Source organism: Haematobia irritans, chromosome 4, assembly GCF_050003625.1.
Source record: "Haematobia irritans isolate KBUSLIRL chromosome 4, ASM5000362v1, whole genome shotgun sequence".
NCBI lineage: Eukaryota > Metazoa > Arthropoda > Insecta > Diptera > Muscidae > Haematobia > Haematobia irritans.
In genome coordinates, this window is record NC_134400.1 from 161,604,193 (window position 1) to 161,623,103 (window position 18,911).

General features: G+C 29.8%; 1 protein-coding gene across 20 annotated transcripts in view; it reads right to left on the reverse strand.

The window, feature by feature from the left end:
- Positions 1–18,911, reverse strand: part of Mbs (Myosin binding subunit) — a 251,005-nt gene that overhangs the window by 96,496 nt on the left and 135,598 nt on the right. For 19 of the 20 annotated variants that reach the window (XR_012721281.1, XM_075303751.1, XM_075303749.1 and 16 more), the window contains 3 exons: positions 4,736–4,871; positions 4,291–4,629; positions 4,109–4,218 (listed from right to left, as the gene is read on the reverse strand). The exons of the other annotated variant lie outside the window; for it this stretch is intronic. Coding sequence is in view for 18 of the 19 variants with exons in the window: in XM_075303751.1 (XP_075159866.1) it covers positions 4,109–4,218; positions 4,291–4,629; positions 4,736–4,871 (585 nt within the window). In the remaining variant the exon portion in view is untranslated. The remainder of the gene's footprint in view (positions 1–4,108; positions 4,219–4,290; positions 4,630–4,735; positions 4,872–18,911) is intronic. 20 annotated transcript variants of the gene reach the window in all.

Consider the following 18,911-nt stretch of genomic DNA (forward strand, 5'->3'; position numbering starts at 1 on the left):
TGACAAAATTTTCTATAGAAATAAAATTTTGACAAATTTTTCTATAGAAATAAAATTATGACAATTTTTTTCTAAAGAAATAAAATTTTGACAAAATTTTCTATAGAAATAAAATTTTGACAAACTTTTCTATAGAAATAAAATTTTGACAAAATTTTTCTATAGAAACAAAAAAAAAGTAGAAATAAAAATAAAGAAAATTTTTCTATAGAAATAAAATATTAACAAAATGTTCTATAGAAGTAAAATTTTGACAAATTTTTCTATAGAAATAAAATTTTGACAGAACAGAAATGAAATTTCGACAAAATTTTCTATAAAAATTAAATCTTGACAAAAATTTTTATATAAATGAAATTTTGACAAAACTTTCTATAGAAATAGAATTTTAACAAAATTTTCTATGGAAATAAAATTTTGACAAAATTTTCTATAGAAATAAAATTTTGGTAAAATTTTCTATAGAAATAAAATTTCGACAAAACTTTCTATAGAAATAACATTTTGACAAAATTTTCTATAGAAATAAAATTTTGACAAAATTTTCTATAGAAATAAAACTTTAACAAAATTTTCTATAATAATAAATTTTTGACAAAATGTTTCTGTTTTGACAAAATTTTCTATAGAAATAAAACTGATACATAATTTACTATAGAAATAAAATTTTGACAAAATTTTCTATAGAAATAAAATTTTGACAAATTTTTCTATAGAAATAAAATTTTGACAAAATTTTCTATAGAAATAAAATTTTGAGAAAAATTTTCTATAGAAATAAAATTTTGAGAAAAATTTTTATATAGAAATAAAATTTTGAGAAAAATTTTCTATAGAAATAAAATTTTGACAAAATAGAAACGAAGTATTGACAAAATTTTCTAAAGAAATCAAATTTTGACAAAATTTTCTATAGAAATAAAATTTTGACAAAATTTTCTATAGAAATAAAATTTTGACAAAATTTTCTATAAAAATAAAATTTTGACATTTTCTATAGAAATAAAATTTTAACATTTTCTACAGAAATAAAATTTTGACAAAATTTTCTATAGAAATAAAATTTTGACAAAACAGAAATGAAATTTCGACAAAATGTTCTATAAAAATGAAATTTTGACAAAAATTTTTATATAAATGAAATTTTGACAAAACTTTCTATAGAAATAGAATTTTAACAAAATTTTCTATGGAAATAAAATTTTGACAAATTTTCTATAGAAATAAAATTTTGGTAAAATTTTCTATAGAAATAAAATTTCGACAAAACTTTCTATAGAAATAACATTTTGACAAAATTTTCTATAGAAATAAAATTTTGACAAAATTTTCAATAGAAATAAAATTTTGACAAAATAGAAACGAAGTTTTGACAATATTTTTTATAGAAATAAAATTTTGGCAAAATTTTCTATAGAAATAAAATTTTGACAAAATTTTCCATAGAAATAAAATTTTGACAAAATTTTCCATAGAAATAAAATTTTGACATTTTCTATAGAAATAAAATTTTGACAAAATTTTTTATAGAAATAAAATTTTGACAAAATTTTCAATAGAAATAAAATTTTGACAAAATTTTCTATAGAAATAAAATTTTGACAAAATTTTCTATAGAAATAAAATTTTGAGAAAAATTTTCTATAGAAATAAAATTTTGACAAAATAGAAACGAAGTTTTGACAATATTTTCTATAGAAATAAAATTTTGGCAAAATTTTCTATAGAAATAAAATTTTGACAAAATTTTCCATAGAAATAAAATTTTGACATTTTCTATAGAAATAAAATTTTGACATTTTCTATAGAAATAAAATTTTGACAAAATTTTTTATAGAAATAAAATTTTGACAAAATTTTCTATAGAAATAAAATTTTGACAAAATTTTCTATAGAAATAAAATTTTGACAAATTTTTCTACAGAAATAAAATTTTGACAAAATTTTCTATAGAAATACAATTTTGAGAACAATTTTCTATAGAAATAAAATTTTGAGAACAATTTTCTATAGAAATAAAATTTTGATAAAATTTTCTATAGAAATAAAATTTTGACAAAATTTTCTATAGAAATAAAATTTTGACAAAATTTTCTATAGAAATAAAATTTTGACAAATTTTTCTACAGAAATAAAATTTTGACAAAATGTTCTATAGAAATACAATTTTGAGAACAATTTTCTATAGAAATCAAATTTTGAGAACAATTTTCTATAGAAATAAAATTTTGATAAAATTATCTATAGAAAAAAAATTTTTTCTATAGAAGTAAAATTTTGACAACATTTTCTATAGAAATAAAATTTTGACAAAAATTTTTTATAGAAATAACACTTTGATTAAAATTTCTATAGAAATAAAATTTTTACAAAATTTTCTATAGAAACAAAATTTTTCCAAAATTTTCTATAGAAATAAAATTTTGATAAAATTATCAATAGAAATTTTTCTATAAAAATAATATTTTGGCATTTTCTATAAAAATAAAATTTTGGCAAATTTTTCTACAGAAATAAAATTTTGACAAAATTTTCTATAGAAATAAAATTTTGACAAAATTTTCCATAGAAATAAAATTTTGACAAAATTTTCCATAGAAATAAAATTTTGACATTTTCTATAGAAATAAAATTTTGACAAAATTTTCTATAGAAATAAAATTTTGACAAAATTTTCTATAGAAATAAAATTTTGACAAATTTTTCTACAGAAATAAAATTTTGACAAAATGTTCTATAGAAATACAATTTTGACAAAATTTTCTATAGAAATAAAATTTTGACAAAATTTTCTATAGAATTAAAATTTTGACAAAATTTTCTATAGATATAAAATTTTGACAAAATTTTCTATAGAAATAAAATTTTGACAAAATTTTCTATAGAACCAAAATTTTTACAAGAGTTGCTATAGATATAAAATTTTGATAAAATTATCAACAGAAATAATATTTTGACAAAAGTTTCAATAGAAATAAAATTTTGACAAAATTTTCAATAGAAATAAAATTTTGACAAAATTTTCTATAGATATAAAATTTGGACAACATTTTCTATAGAAATAAAATTTTGACAAAATTTTCTATAGAAATAAAATTTTGACAAAATTTTCTATAGAAATAAAATTTTGACAATATTTTCTATAGAAATAAAATTTTGGCAAAAATTTCTATAGAAATAAAATTTTGACATTTTCTATAGAAATAACATTTTGACAATATTTTCTATAGAAATAAAATTTTAACAAAACTTTCTACATAAATAAATTTTTGCAAAATTTTCTACATAAATAAATTTTTGCAAAATTTTCTATAGAAATAAAATTTTGACAATATTTTCTATAGAAATAAAATTTTGGCAAAATTTTCTATAGGAATAAAAATATGACAAAATTTTCTAGAAATAAAATTTTGACAAAATTTTCTAGAAATAAAATTTTGACAAAATTTTCTATAGAAATATCACAATGGAGTGCATAGTCTACGTGAGCCTGAAACTAAATCGGGCTGCCACTTTAACCTTCTATAGAAATAACTTTTTTGAAAACTTCTATAGAAATAAAATTTTCTATAGAAACTATCGTAGGCCTCTTCGGTACAGTACCGTCATGTCGGAGAGTGATTTTTTTTCATCCCTGCGCTGAGGTTTGTCGACAGCTTACCTATAGCTAATTCTAAATTATGATACATCAGCTGACAGGCTCTCTAGCTTATGAAAGTGTCGGTTATCAAAGAATGAAATGGGGCAGATTACCGCAGATCCACTTTCTTGCTGCGTGTGATGGGTTTGTCGGCGGATTGAAAGCCATAATTCGTGCTAAAGGTAGCCAATACACAAATCTAAACTGATTATAAAATTTGACATTATTTTCGACATATTTTGGTTTTGAACTATAAAAATTAAAGAAAAACATAGCGCTTTACTTGTTTGCTTTACATATCAGCAAAAAATATTTTGCTTTCTCTTTAAATTTATTCTCCATTATCATCTCCAGTGATCTAATAGAAATTCTTAACAAACCCTTAATCTCCTTCCCAATTCGTAGTCTCTTACACCGAAATTAAGTTTGAGATAATTAAAAGGAAAATGGATACACAGGTCTACTTACATCCATGTCAATGTGTACAACACCAGTTGAACGACGTTTTGGTTTCCTTCTTCGTTGGATAACAGCTTGGGTAGCCAAAGCACTACGATTTTCATTTTCTTTGTCGTTATCTGAAAGAAAAGGCAAGCAAACATGTATCTTAGGAGATTTGTCAAAGATTTACGCATCGAATTTTCACGTACCTTTATCATCATTATTGCTAAGGCTTGTAGTAGAAGTGCTTACAGCATTCGATGTTGATGTGCTCACCGATGATGCATCTGGATTCAAGGTGGTTGTTGATGTATTGGCACTTGCTCGGCGTGAGGCATAAGAAGAAGAACCTATACCACTGGTACTGGTAGTGGTCGAACTGGAACTCTGCTCATTGGGCTTTTCATCGTTCTTAAGACTGCTGGAACTTGTGGTGTTAGTGGTAGTGTAGGAGGAGGTGTTGGTGTTTGAACTATTGCTTAAATTACTAGTCGGTGGTGCCGAAACTGGTCTACTAATTGAATTCAACGATTGATTTGATGAAGAAACTATATGGCAGAAGGATGGAATATAATGGCAGATGATGAATTTCAAGTCAATTGTTAACATTTTTGTAATAGAATGAAATTACAGGGTCACCAGTAATGTACTCACTTGCATTATTCCCACTGGTTATTCTTCGCTGTGACATGGAATTGGCAGCAGCTATTACTGCTGGAGCACTGGGTATAATGGTGCTATTGGTCGGTGGATGATATGTATTACCGGCATTGGCATCCTCTAATTTAAACTGTTCCAACAAAAATATATATATGCAATTGTTACGAAATGGTGTTAGCTTATGATGTTTGTTTAGTGTTTAAATTTTTTTTTTTTATGTTTAATATATACACCGAAAAAAAGAATCTATTTTTGGGAGATAATACCAAAGATTATCATATATTGTAATACTTTTAAATTGAACTAAAATGTATTGCATAAATAAATTACTAATTGAATATAGTCCAGAGATACATTGAATTTATTCGAGAAAGTATGGCAACCCCAAAGGCTTTCTCTATTGACCAGAGAAAGTTTTCAGCCAATTGTGATTTTAATTGGTTGGCATTTTTTACATTAATTGCAATGTATTAAACGATAAAGTGTAGCATTTGTTGTATTTAGGGTGTCCAAAACTGGTACCGGTTAACCGGATTCCACCGAAACCGGACTGCGAAAAAATTATTAATTATTTTCGATTAACCGCGAAAACCGGTTTTTGATCACCGGTTAACCGGTGATTCTTAATGACTTTTCCTTACTTTTTAATAATCTTCTTTTTTTTACAAGCAATTGTTAATTCTTTTTTTGTTTTAATAAAATTACTATTTAAAACTCATTTTCACTAAATTTTAAACTTTAAACCTGTTTAAACCGGTTTTGAGCAAAATAAAAAACCGAGAATAGATTTTAAAAAAAATTGTTATTTTCGGATAAACCGAAAACCGACTTTTCAAAAAAAAAACGGGTTTTATTTGTATTCTTCCCTACTAGCTTTCAACATAGGTAAAACAGGGCTGGGAGTAACCGAGAAAGAGAGAACTGAATAATAATTAACGGAAAATCTAGATGTCTTATGATTCTCAAACTGTATGATCAATAGGGCGGCATGATATTGCCAAGAAAACCCGTACAAATAAATAGATCAAAAATCAGCTTGGACATACACTCAGAAAAATATTTGGACCAATCTGCATTAACACATAATCTAGATATTCCATGACTCTCAAACTGTTAGTTATGTCTGCATTGTATTGTCAAGAAGACATAAAATGTGCCACTAAATACGACCAAAAACCTGCTTGGAGCGTCCGAGCGAAAGAAATCTTTCAAAAAGTATGTGGACCCATCTGCATTTACGCAGAATCTAGATATTCTATGATTTATGGCGGCATTTATATTAAAAAAAAAAAATTCAAATAAATATAACCCAAAGTATGCTTATAGTGGCCAAGAGAGATGCTTCAATAAAATATAAGAATCAATCAGTATTAATGCCGAATCTAGATAATCTATGTCACTCAAACTGTAAATTATGGCTGCATTGTATTGTCAAGAGGAAAAAATGCACCAATAAATATGACCAAACATATGATTTGAGTGTCCGAGAAGGAAGAGATTCTCTTAAATGTACATATGTGAATCCATGTGCATTAACGCAGAATCTAGATATGATATGACTCTCAAGCTATGAGAACAAAGTGGCGGCATTGATATTTTAAAGAAAAACAAAAATCAAATAAATATAACCCAAAACCTGTTTGGAGTTTCCAAGAGAGATGTTCCAATAAAATAAATTAATCTGTATTAGCGCAGATTCTAGATATTCTATGACTCTCAAACTATATGAGCTGTTTGGCGACATTGACATACAGAAGAAAAAAAGTATAAAGAAACATAACTGAAAATCTACTTGGAGTGTCCGGGAGAGAAATGCTCCAAATAAAATATATGGATCAATCTGTTTTAATGCACAATCTAGCTATTCGATGAATCTTGAACTGTATGAATCTGTCGGGCGAGATTGATATAGTATATAGCCACATATATTCTATTATATAGAGACCATCTGCATTGACGCAGAATCTAGCATTGTTCGAACTGGGTCATGTACAATTCCGATGATTACTTTAATTGAAGTTGATTGTATAAATTTCTGGACAGAAATCCTTCTCTGGTCAATAGAAAACCCATTAGGATTGCCATCACTCGAGCCAAAAATAATCTAGCAAAATTTTGAGAAAATTTTACCAAATAAAAAGATCATATTTTTATTTCCATAGAAAATTTTGTCAAATTTTGATTTCTATAAAAATTTTGTCAAAATTTTATTTCTATAGAAAATTTTGTCAAAATTTTATTTCTATAGAAAATTTTGTCAAAATTTTATTTCTATAGAAAATTTTGTCAAAATTTTATTTCTATAGAGAATTTTGTCAAAATTTTATTTCTATAGAACATTTTGTCAAAATTTTATTTCTATAAAAAATGTTGTCAAAATTTTATTTCTATAGAAAATTTTGTCAAAATTTTATTTCTATAAAAAAATTTGTCCAAATTTTATTTCTATGGAAAATTTTGTCTCAATTTTATTTTTATAGAAAATTTTGTCAAAATTTTATTTTTATAGAAAATTTTGTCAAAATTTTATTTTTATAGAAAATTTTGTCAAAATTTTATTTCTATAGAAAATTTTGTCAAAAATTTATTTCTATAGAAAATTTTGTCAAAAATTTATTTCTATAGAAAATTTAGTCAAAATTTATTTCTATAGAAAATTTTGTCAACATTTTATTTCTAGGAAAAATTTGTCAAAAAATTATTTATATTGAAATTTTTGTCAAAATTTTGTTTCTATGGAAAAATTTGTCCAAATTGTATTTCTATGGAAAATTTTGTCAAAATGTTATTTCTATACAAAATTTTGTCAAAATTTAATTCTATAAAAGTTTTGTCAAAATTTTATTTCTATAGAAAATTTTGTCAAAAGAATTCTACCAATCTACCAAACAGTAAAAAAAATCTATCTTTTTTGGTAGAATTCTACCAACTGTGGCAACCGTGATTGTCAAAAAGTATCTAATAAATTCAATGTATCTCCTGACTATCTTTAATTAGTAATATATTAAATATATTTTAAAATTAGTTATTAGAAAAATATAAATTTTTGAAAGAAGTTATAATTGAAAACAATCGGCTTTCCATTCAGTGACAAGATCAAAATCTTTGGATTCTAATATAGTTTTTGTTTCAGTGTATAATTGAAATAATATATGTATACATAGTATTTATTGTCTTAGTATTATTATATAAATATGCTTTCATATATATATTTGTTGCTATTATTGTTTTTCTACTCAATTGCAAATCAAATATCTCTACTTGGATATTAACAGCAAAACCCATTGATCCAAGAGAAGCTATTATGTGAGTAGTGGGTGGGGCGGAGGTAGGTAATAAGTGTTTTCATTTTTTATTTAATACCACAACCAAGATTTTTAGTATTTCCGTTCCAAGATTATTCTAAATCAGATGACTATTGCTGATTTTAGTAAAATGTCTTCTTATTTTATTTTTATATTGAAAATGCATTTATGTTTGTGTTATTAAGTAGCTTGCATAAAGCGCTTATGAGAGAATTATTATATGTTTATAAGAGTATTCACAAAGTAAATTTGGCCGAAAATGCGTTCCAAATTTTCTAAGCGAGTTTTTTGTTTTTGTTTTTTTTTTTTTTTTTTTTTTTGATAATTGAATTTATTTGATATCATAGAATATCACATATTCCTTAAAGGTGTGCATTTGAAATTTATAGCTAATGTTGCTTATAGACAATTCCATGCAACGTTGTTACATTTTGCATTATATAAATAAAAAGCTCATGGCAAAACTTTTTAACTGCCATGAAAACGTAATTTTCAATGGAGATATATGCCAAGTTTAAGATGAAAACCAATTAAACTTAACGTGAAAAAGTTTGTAAATGTCCGAGAAATATGCTCCAAAATATGTTATATGGAAATATGGTAGAATCTAGTTGTCCTATGACTCTTGAACTGTATGAACTATATTGTAGAGAAATAAGAAAAATATATCCAATATGGACGAAAAGCAGCACTACTTTATCCGCTTTCAAAAGAAAAAAGTAATCTATGGTTCGATTTGCATTAACGGCGAATGACTCTAGCTGTCCCATGACTCTCGAACTGCAAGAGCTTACCAGTTTTTAAATACAATATGCATTAATGCAGAGTCTACATAGTCTATGACTCTCAAACAGTGAGATATAATTTAAGAGAAAATACAAATAAATGGGACCAAACAACCGCTTAGGTCGAGAAAAAAAGATGCTCTAAAAAGTATGTATTAATCAGCATTTACACAGAATGACAAAAATCTGCTTGGAGTGGCCAAGAAAAAAAGATGCTCCAAAATGTACAGCTGCGCTCAAAATAATAGTAGTAGCAAATAAATTAAAGCACCATCGTGATTTACAGTTTTTGTCGTAAAATTGGTACTGTACTCAGTGTTTTTAGGTTGCCGAACATATAGACGGGATCCTCTTCAATCATAAAGCACCATTTTTGACTCATCCATCCAATGTTCCTCCATTTCTGTACTGGGGAATGTTCCTCCATTTCTGTACTGACAAATGGAAATCCTCTTGGGCATACTTTATTCTTTTCGATACATGTTTTTTTTTTGAAAGGAGAGTGACTTTTCTTGGACTATGGACAGCTAAATTATTTTCGTCTTTTAATTGTTTGTAAGCTAGCTTATAACCCTTTTATTTGTTTTGGAGCTTGCAAAGGGATTCTTCTTATGTCGATTTTTTTACAACAACAATAGCATCAGAAGTTAAACCAACGGTATTTTTTTATTATGCACACTCCAAACAATGATATAGTAAAAAACAAAGATAAAATAAACCTTAAGTGGAAGGAATAGAAGAAGCAGAAAAAAAAATTCAGCACAGCACTACTATTATTTTGAGCACAACTGTATGTATTACTTTGCATTTACACAAAATGGCATTGATATTGTTAATAACAAAATAGAAGTAGATATGACCAAAAATCTTATTGGAATGTCCGAGAAAAATACTCCAAAAATATATGGACCAATCTGCATTAAAGCAGAATCTATATAATCTATGACTCTCAAACTGTAAGAGAAATGTGGCATGAAAAAGTTTAAATAAATATGTTATCACAAATTAGCTGTCCGCGAAAGAGAGATGCTCCAAAATAGCAAATTAGATGTAGATATGACGAAAAATCTACTTGGAATATCCGAGAAAAATACTCCAAAAATATATGAGCCAATCTGCATTAAATCAGAATCTATATATTCGATGACTCTCAAACTGTAAGAGAAATGTGGCATTGAAAAAAGTTGAAATAAATATCACAAATTAGCTTGGAATATCCGCGAAAGAGAGATGCTCCAAAAATATACGGATTACAGATTGCTGCATTAAAACAGAATCTAGATTATTTGTGAATCTCAAACTGTAAATATGGCGGCATTGATAAGACAAAGCAATATAACTGAAATCGGCTTGGAGTCTCCGAGAAAGAGAGATAATCAAGAAACAAGTATACGAGTATCAGGTGGTCAAATCTGGAAATCGTTGCTATACCTAAAAGTTGTCCGATATGGCCCATTTGGAATACCATCCGAACTACATCAATAACAACTAATTGTGCCAAGTTTCAAGTCGATAGCTTGTTTCGTTCGGGACTTAGTGTGATTTCCACAGTCGGACGGATATCGCTAGATCGACTCAGAATTTCACCACGACCCAGAATATATATTCTTTTTGCAGTCTTAGGCTAATATTTCGATGTGTTACAAACGGAATGACAAAGTTAATTAAAGAGACGAATCTTTATTCACACAGAATGTAAATATTCTATAACTCTCAAACTGTATGTACTATAGGGGGGCGTTTATATAGTCGAGAAAGAGAGATGATCCAAACAAACAAAGATACTAATATCTATTCACGCAGAATTAACACAGTTAATTACAGTGAATCCTGTCAAACCGGACACCTCCCAAAAGTGGACAGTTGTCTGGAACGTTTGCTATATTAACACATTAAGACTAACCACTCATACCTGGACACTTCGCAAATGTGGATAAAATTTAGGCGACCGTGGATGTCCACATATCAGAGGTTTCATTGTATATTAAATCTCTTATTAGATATATGTCAATATTGACATTTGTTCAGATTTAATTCCATAGTAATTAGGTATAATCAGAACGTATAATTTTTTGGCAACTTCTATATTATCTAATTTAAACAAGTATATATGGCCGTAAGTTCGGCTAGGCCGAATCTTATGTAGCCGCCACCAAGGATTGCGTAGAAACTTCTATGAAAGACTGTCATTCACAATCGTATTACTTTTGGGTTGTGGTATCTTAAATCGTTTTCTACATTGTGAGTTAGTCCAAAAAGACAAAAAAAAAGGTATGTGTAGGTAAGTCTACAAATAATTACGAATCGATATGGAATTTTGCGCGATACGTAGGGAGCCAGAATTGAAATATGTGGGTCGCTTATATGGGGGCTATATACAATTATGAACTTGATATGGACCAATTTTTGTGTGATTGGGGATAGATTTATCTGAGGGCTATATATAACTATAGACCGATATGGACCTAGTTAGGCATGGTTGTTAACGGCCATATACTAGCACAATGTACCAAATTTCAACTGACTCGGATGAAATTTGCTCCTCCAAGAGGCTCCAAAACCAAATCTCGGGATCGGTTTATACGGGGGCTATATATGATTATGGACTGATATGGACCACTTTTGGCATGGTTGTTAAATATCATATACTACCACCACGTACCAAATTTCAACCAGATCGGATGAATTTTGCTTCTCCAAAAGGCACCGGAGGTCAAATCTGGGGATCGGTTTATATGGGGACTATATATAATTATGGGCCGATTTCGACCAATTTTTGCATGGGTGTTTCAGGCCATATATTAACACCACGTACCAAATATCAACTGAAACAGATGAATTTTGGTCTTCCAAGAGGCTCCGGAGGTCAAATCTGGTGATCGGCTTATATGGGGGCTATATATAATTATGCAACGATGTAGACCAATTTTTGCATGGTCAGTAGAGGCCATATACTAACACCATGTACCAAATTTCAGCCGGATCGGATGAAATTTGCTTCTCTTAGAGGTTCCGCAAGCCAAATCGGGGGATCGGTTTATATGGGGGCTATATATAATTATTGACCGATGTGGGCCAATTTTTGCATGGTTGTTAAAGACCACATACTAACACCATGTACCAAATTTAAGCTGGATTGGATGAAATTTGCTTCTCTTAGAGGCTCCGAAAGCCAAATCGGGGGATCGGTTTATATAGGGGCTATATATAATTATGGACCAATGCGGAGCAATTTTTGCATGGTTGTTAGAGACCATATACTAACAACATGTACCAAATTTCAGCCAGATCGGATGAAATTTGCTTCTCTTAAAGGGTCTGCAAGCCAAATTTGGGGGTTCGTTTATATGGGGACCGATATGGCCCATTTTCAATATCATCCGACCTACATCAATAACAACTAATTGTCCCAAGTTTCAAGTCGATAGCTTGTTTCGTTCGGAAGTTAGCGTGATTTCTACAGACGGACGGACGGACATGCTCAGATCGACTCAGAATTTCACCACGACCCAGAATATATATACTTTATGGGGTCTTAGAGCAATATTTCGATGTGTTACAAACGGAATGACAAAGTTAATATACCCCCATCCTATGGTGCAGGGTATAAAAATATATAATTTTGTATACAATTATTAAAAAAGAAAACATAGCGTTTAGTGAGAATCTAATCTTCATTCAAATAAGAAATAAAAATAATCAATTTATCTACAAACTACTAAGATTTTCTAGGGCTAAAACAGTTTCTAATTCAGCTATACATTTTTAAATTAAAAATGTAATTTTAATAAAGCAAAAGAAGTGAAGGCGATTTCGAATAAATGGATACACATTCAATTACATAGACATTAAATAAAATAAACAAAAAACACAGAATATGGAATATAGAAAATAAAAAAATAAATACATATATATTTTTACGATTATAGAGTATTTAGTATTTAATAATAAACGGAAACGGAAATACATGGAGTGAAAAGACAACAACACAATGATAAATAACATTGAGGTGAAAACAAAACTCTTGGTGGTGAGTGGTGGATTATGAAATTGGCATTGAACATTTATTGTTTATAAAAAAATGTCAGCAAAATGAATAAAGCTTGCTTTAGAAAATTCATAGAGAAAGAGAAAAAAGAAAACTATACAGAAGAATAAAGGCATTTCAATAGATTTTGGTAGCAATCTAAAATTGTTTTCTCATATCTATGGCAAACAACAGTCGGTAAATCATTTGTTTTTATAGTATAACATTATTTATAACAATTATAGGCATTCGTACAATTTCACAAAAGGCTTCTACACGCAGAGAAAAAAACATTTACGAATTATTTATTTATTACTTAATTTAATTTAAAATTTCAAATGATAATAAAGTTATTTATACAGGCACTAGAAACTAGAAGCTATTTACGAATATTGCCATCTTATGTATGTTATGATTGCAAAGAAGAAAAAAAATATGGTGGACAAGAATTATTTTAGCGAAGATATATTATGATCGCAATAAACATTAACACGGTCGTTATGAGCCATATAAAATGTTGCTTTAATTTATACGACTGACTTAGGGATGGTTAAAAAATATATGATCGCTGTAATTACTTAAAATTATTTTTAAACTACACACAAAACATTTTTTTTCTGATTCAATCACGAAATTAATTGATCGAATTAATTTTTTAATTGAAATGTCTTCAATCACAGAAATGTACCAAATTTCAGCCGGATCGGATGAAATATGCTTCTCTTAGCGGCCTCGCAAGCCAAATCGGGGGATCGGTTTATATGGGGGCTATATATAATTATGGACCGATGTGGACCAATTTTTGCATGGTTGTTTGAGACCATATACTAACACCATGTACCAAATTTCAGCCGGATCGGATGAAATTTGCTTCTCTTAGAGGCCTCGCAAGCCAAATCGGGGGATGGGTTTATATGGGGGCTATATATAATTATGGACCGATGTTGACAAATTTTTGCATGGTTGTTAGAGACTATATACTAACACCATGTACCAAATTTCAGCCAGATCGGATGAAATATACTTCTCTTAGAGGCCTCGAAAGCCAAATTTGGGGGTACGTTTATATGGGGGCTATACGTAAAAGTGGACCGATATGGCCCATTTGCAATACCATCCGACCTACCAAGTCTCACGTCGATAGCTTGTTTCGTTCGGAAGTTAGCGTGATTTCAACAGACGGACGGACGGACGGACATGCTCAGATCGACTCAGAATTTCACCACGACCCAGAATATATATACTTTATGGGGTCTTAGAGCAATATTTCGATGTGTTACAAACGGAATGACAAAGTTAATATACCCCCATCCTATGGTGGAGGGTATAATTAATTGACAGTCAATTAAAAAATTAATTGATCCAATTAAAAAATTAATTGTAACTATTAATTTGTGTGATTGATTTTTATTTCAATTAAAAAATTTGTTGATTCAATTAAATTTTTAATTGAATATTCTTTAAAACTCAATTAAGATTTTAATTGGAAAAATTTTCCTTTTTCTGTGTACAATATATTTGACAAATACATGAAAAATAGTGAGCTTACACTGAAAAAAAAAATATTTATGCGCAATTTATTAATGGCAGATTTCTTTAAAATAATGAAATTTTAATTAAAATAAAGTTTATAATCTTAGCTTCAAAAAATTTTTTTGTTAAGTTTAGGACAAACGTTTTGGAAATTTGCGTCCCTCCGTTAAAAAACTATGTCATTGAACTAAAGGAAATTTTCCTTAAATTAAAGAAACACATTCTTGATATAAATAAATCGTCCTTAAATTAATTGAAATATTGTATATTTTGATTTAAGATAACACAATATAGGCTAAGACTTATGTTGAGGACTGAGCATTATTTGTTTATATATTTATTTATTTATTATTATGTTTTTAATTAATAAAACATTTTTTAATTTGAAGTATCCGTTATAATTCGTATTTTAAACTGGCATTACTACGTTTGTACGTGAACAGCTTTATTAATAGACTGCGAAAAGAAAATGGAAATTCGATAAATGAGATCTGTATCCTAATTTTAATTTTATCTTTCCAGATAGGTCGCTATAAAAATGTCTTTATTTTAAAAGGTTGGCTGATAGGTTCCCGGTCTGACAAATAGATGGCATCGCTAGTATTAAATGCATATTATTTTTATATAGTACCAACCTTCAAATGATTCGTGTCAAAATTTGACATCTGTAAGTCAATTAGTTTGTGAGATAGAGCGTCTTTTGTGAAGCAACTTTTGTTGTGAAAAAAAATTAAAAAAAAGGAATTTCGTGTTTTGATAAAATACTGTTTTCTGAAGGGGAAAAATACGGTGGAAGCAAAAACTTGGCTTGATAATGAGTTTCCGGACTCTGCCCCAGGGAAATCAACAATAATTGATTGGTATGCAAAATTCAAGCGTGGTGAAATGAGCACGGAAGACGGTGAACGTAGTGGACGCCTGAAAGAGGTGGTTACCGACGAAAACATCAAAAAAATCCACAAAATGATTTTGAATAACCGTAAAATGAAGTTGATAGAGATAGCAGAGGCCTTAAAGATATCAAAGGAACGTGTTGGTCATATCATTCATCAATATTTGGATATGCTGAAGCTCTGTGCAAAATGTGTGCCGCGCGAGCTCACATTTGACCAAAAACAACAACGTGTTGATGATTCTGAGCGGTGTTTGCAGCTGTTAACTTGTAATACACCCGAGTTTTTCCGTCGATATGTGACAATGGATGAAACTACACTCCTGAGTCCAATCGACAGTCGGCTGAGTGGACAGCGACCGGTTAACCGTCTCCGAAGCGTGGAAAGACTCAAAAGTCAGCTGGTAAAGTAATGGCGTTTGTTTTTTGGGATTCGCATGGAATAATTTTTATCGATTATCTTGAGAAGGGAAAAACCATTAACAGTGACTAATATATGGCGTTATTGGAGCGTTTGAAGGTCGAAATCGCAACAAAACGGCCCCATATGAAGAAGAAAAAAGTGTTGCTCCACCAAGACAACGCACCGTGCCACAAGTCATTGATAACGATGGCAAAAATTCATGTATTGGGCTTCGAATTGCTTCCCCACCCACCGTATTCTCCAGATCTGGCCCCCAGCGACTTTTTCTTGTTCTCAGACCTCAAAAGGATGCTCGCAGGGAAAAAATTTGGCTGCAATGAAGAGGTGATCGCCGAAACTGAGGCCTATTTTGAGGCAAAACCGAAGGAGTACTACCAAAATGGTATCAACAAATTGGAAGATCGCCATAATCGTTGTATCGCTCTTGAAGGGAACTATGTTGAATAATAAAAACGAATTTTGACAAAAAAAATGTGTTTTTCTTTGTTCGACCGGGGACTTATCAGCCAACCTGTTACAGCAGACGCATCTCAGCAAAAAATTCTTCAGCAGTAGTAGTTTAGTTGCGCTTTTTGGTATACAAAAAAGTAGGCAGTGCATCCACACTGCATGAATCGGTGGCAATAACGTAAACGAGTAATCAAACTAGTTTATGATCATTCGTTTACGTTATTGCAACCAATTCATGCAGTATGATGCATGAAAGGTAGTGCTGTTTTCCTTCACGCCAACAATGCTATACTCAGGATTATATATCACTTCTGAGAAATATGTCTATTAAAATGAGCATTATATCAGCGCTATATAGAAGCTGCTCTAAATTGGGACATCGCCCACAAAAATCAGCGCTGATTCGGTTATTTTATAAGCAGTTGGTACTGTCTCTCTCCCTTACAATCTTGCTGAAATAGTGCTCCATGTTTTGCTGGTGCTGTTTTCCTTCACGCCAACAATGCTATACTCAAGATTAAATATCACTTCTGAGCAATATATCTATTAAAACGAGCATATCAGCGCTATGTGGAAGCTGCTCTAAATCGGGACATCGCCCACAGAAAAGTCGGACGGACCGACTTTAGTCTTTGCACTTTGTAGATCTATATTTTCGATACCATCTCAAATCCTTCAAATTTGATGGGTACTACACACAAAAATTTTTTTTTCTGATTCAATCACCAAATTAATTGATCCAATTAATTTTTTAATTGAAATGTCTTCAATCACGAAAATGATAGTATCAATCACAGTTTTAATTGGGCATAGAAAAAATTCTTGATTAAAAAATTAATTGATTTTTTTCAGCAAATTTCAATTAATTTTTTAATTGATTCAATTAAAAATTTAATTGATGTTGATTGCAAAACTCAAATAATTTATTAATTAAAAAAGGTAACTATTTTTAATTACTTTCTGAATTGGCTTAAAGTTTTTATTTGGATTAACAAATGATTGGTTGAAATACATTTTTCATTAAAAATTTAAAAAAAAATCAGCACTTTTTTTAACTGAATTAGTCTTCCGAATTTGATTAAAAAGTAAATTGTATCAATTAATTTTTTAATTAAAAATTTTAAAATGTTCAATCATTGACTTAATTAACTTAATTTTCTATCATGATTAAAAAGTTAATTGTATCAATTAATTTATTAATTGAAAAAATTTTCAACTTCAATTAACTTTTTAATTGGAAATATTTTGGTGATATTTTTTTCTGTGTATATATAAAGGTTTATGTTCTCATATCAAGGGGGTATTCGGTCAATTTGTTTTCCAAATCGGAAACACATTTATATGGTTGTCTATATCGAAACCGAATTTGGCACACATTGCTAATATCTTAATAGTACTCTCAGTGCAAAGTTAAAATATAGCTGAAATTCTGACCTATAAATGGGAGCTATATCTAAATATGAAGGAGCCACCGTGGTGCAATGGTTAGCATGCCCGCCTTGCATACACAAGGTCGTGTGTTCGATTCCTGCTTCGACCGAACACCAAAAAGTTTTTCAGCGGTGGATTATCCCACCTCAGTAATGCTGGTGACGTTTCTGAGGATTTCAAAGCTTCTCTTAGTGGTTTCACTGCAATGTGGAACGCCGTTCGGACTCGGCTATAAAAAGGAGGTCCCTTGTCAATGAGCTTAACATGGAATCGGGCAGCACTCAGTGATAAGAGAGAAGTTCACCAATGTGGTATCACAATGAACTGAATAGTCTGAGTGAGCCTGATACATCGGGCTGCCACCTAACCTAACCTAACCTATCTAAATATGAAACCAATTTCAATCAAATTTGGCATGAATATCGAGAATGCTAATTCTACTCCCTGTGCAAAATTTCAAATCGGTTAACGATTATGGTCTCTGTGGTCATATGAGAGTAAATCGGGCGAAAGATATATAAAGGAGCTATATCTGAACCGACTTCAAAAAAATTTGGCACAGTTAACGAAAAAAATTATGCAAATCAGGGTAATACTTTGGCTACTGGAGTCATGTTAGTGCATATCAGGCGAAAGATATAGGTTAGGTTAGGTTAGGTGGCAGCCCGATGTATCAGGCTCACTTAACATAGACTATTCAGTCCATTGTGATACCACATTGGTGAACTTCTCTCTTATCACTGAGTGCTGCCCGATTCCATATTAAGCTCAATGACAAGGGACCTCCTTTCTATAGCCGAGTCCGAACGGCGTTCCACATTGCAGTGAAACCACTTATAGAAGCTTAGAAACCCTCAGAAATGTCACCAGCATTACTGAGGTGGGATAATCCACCGCTGAAAAACTTTTTGGTGTTCGGTCGAAGCAGGAATCGAACCCATGACCTTGTGTATGCAAGGCGGGCATGCTAACCATTGCACCACATGGGAGCTCTATCTAAATATGAGCCGATTTATTTCAAAATCAAATCTAATTAAAAATACATACTTGTGCCAAATTTCAAGTTCATTGGGCCAAAACTGTGGCCTAAGTGTTCACAGATAGACGGACATGGCTAGATCGAGGGTACACTCACTTTTCATTATTTTATAAATCGAGGAAAAATCCAAAAATTTTCCGCCAATTTGTTTGTCTTAGAGATAATAAAATTTTCTCCGATACCATACAATCTTTGTTAAAAGAAATTAGTTAACTTTGAAACTACTGATAAACTGACATATTCCCAGTCAAATAAAAGCTTTTTCAACCGTGATTATAATATTT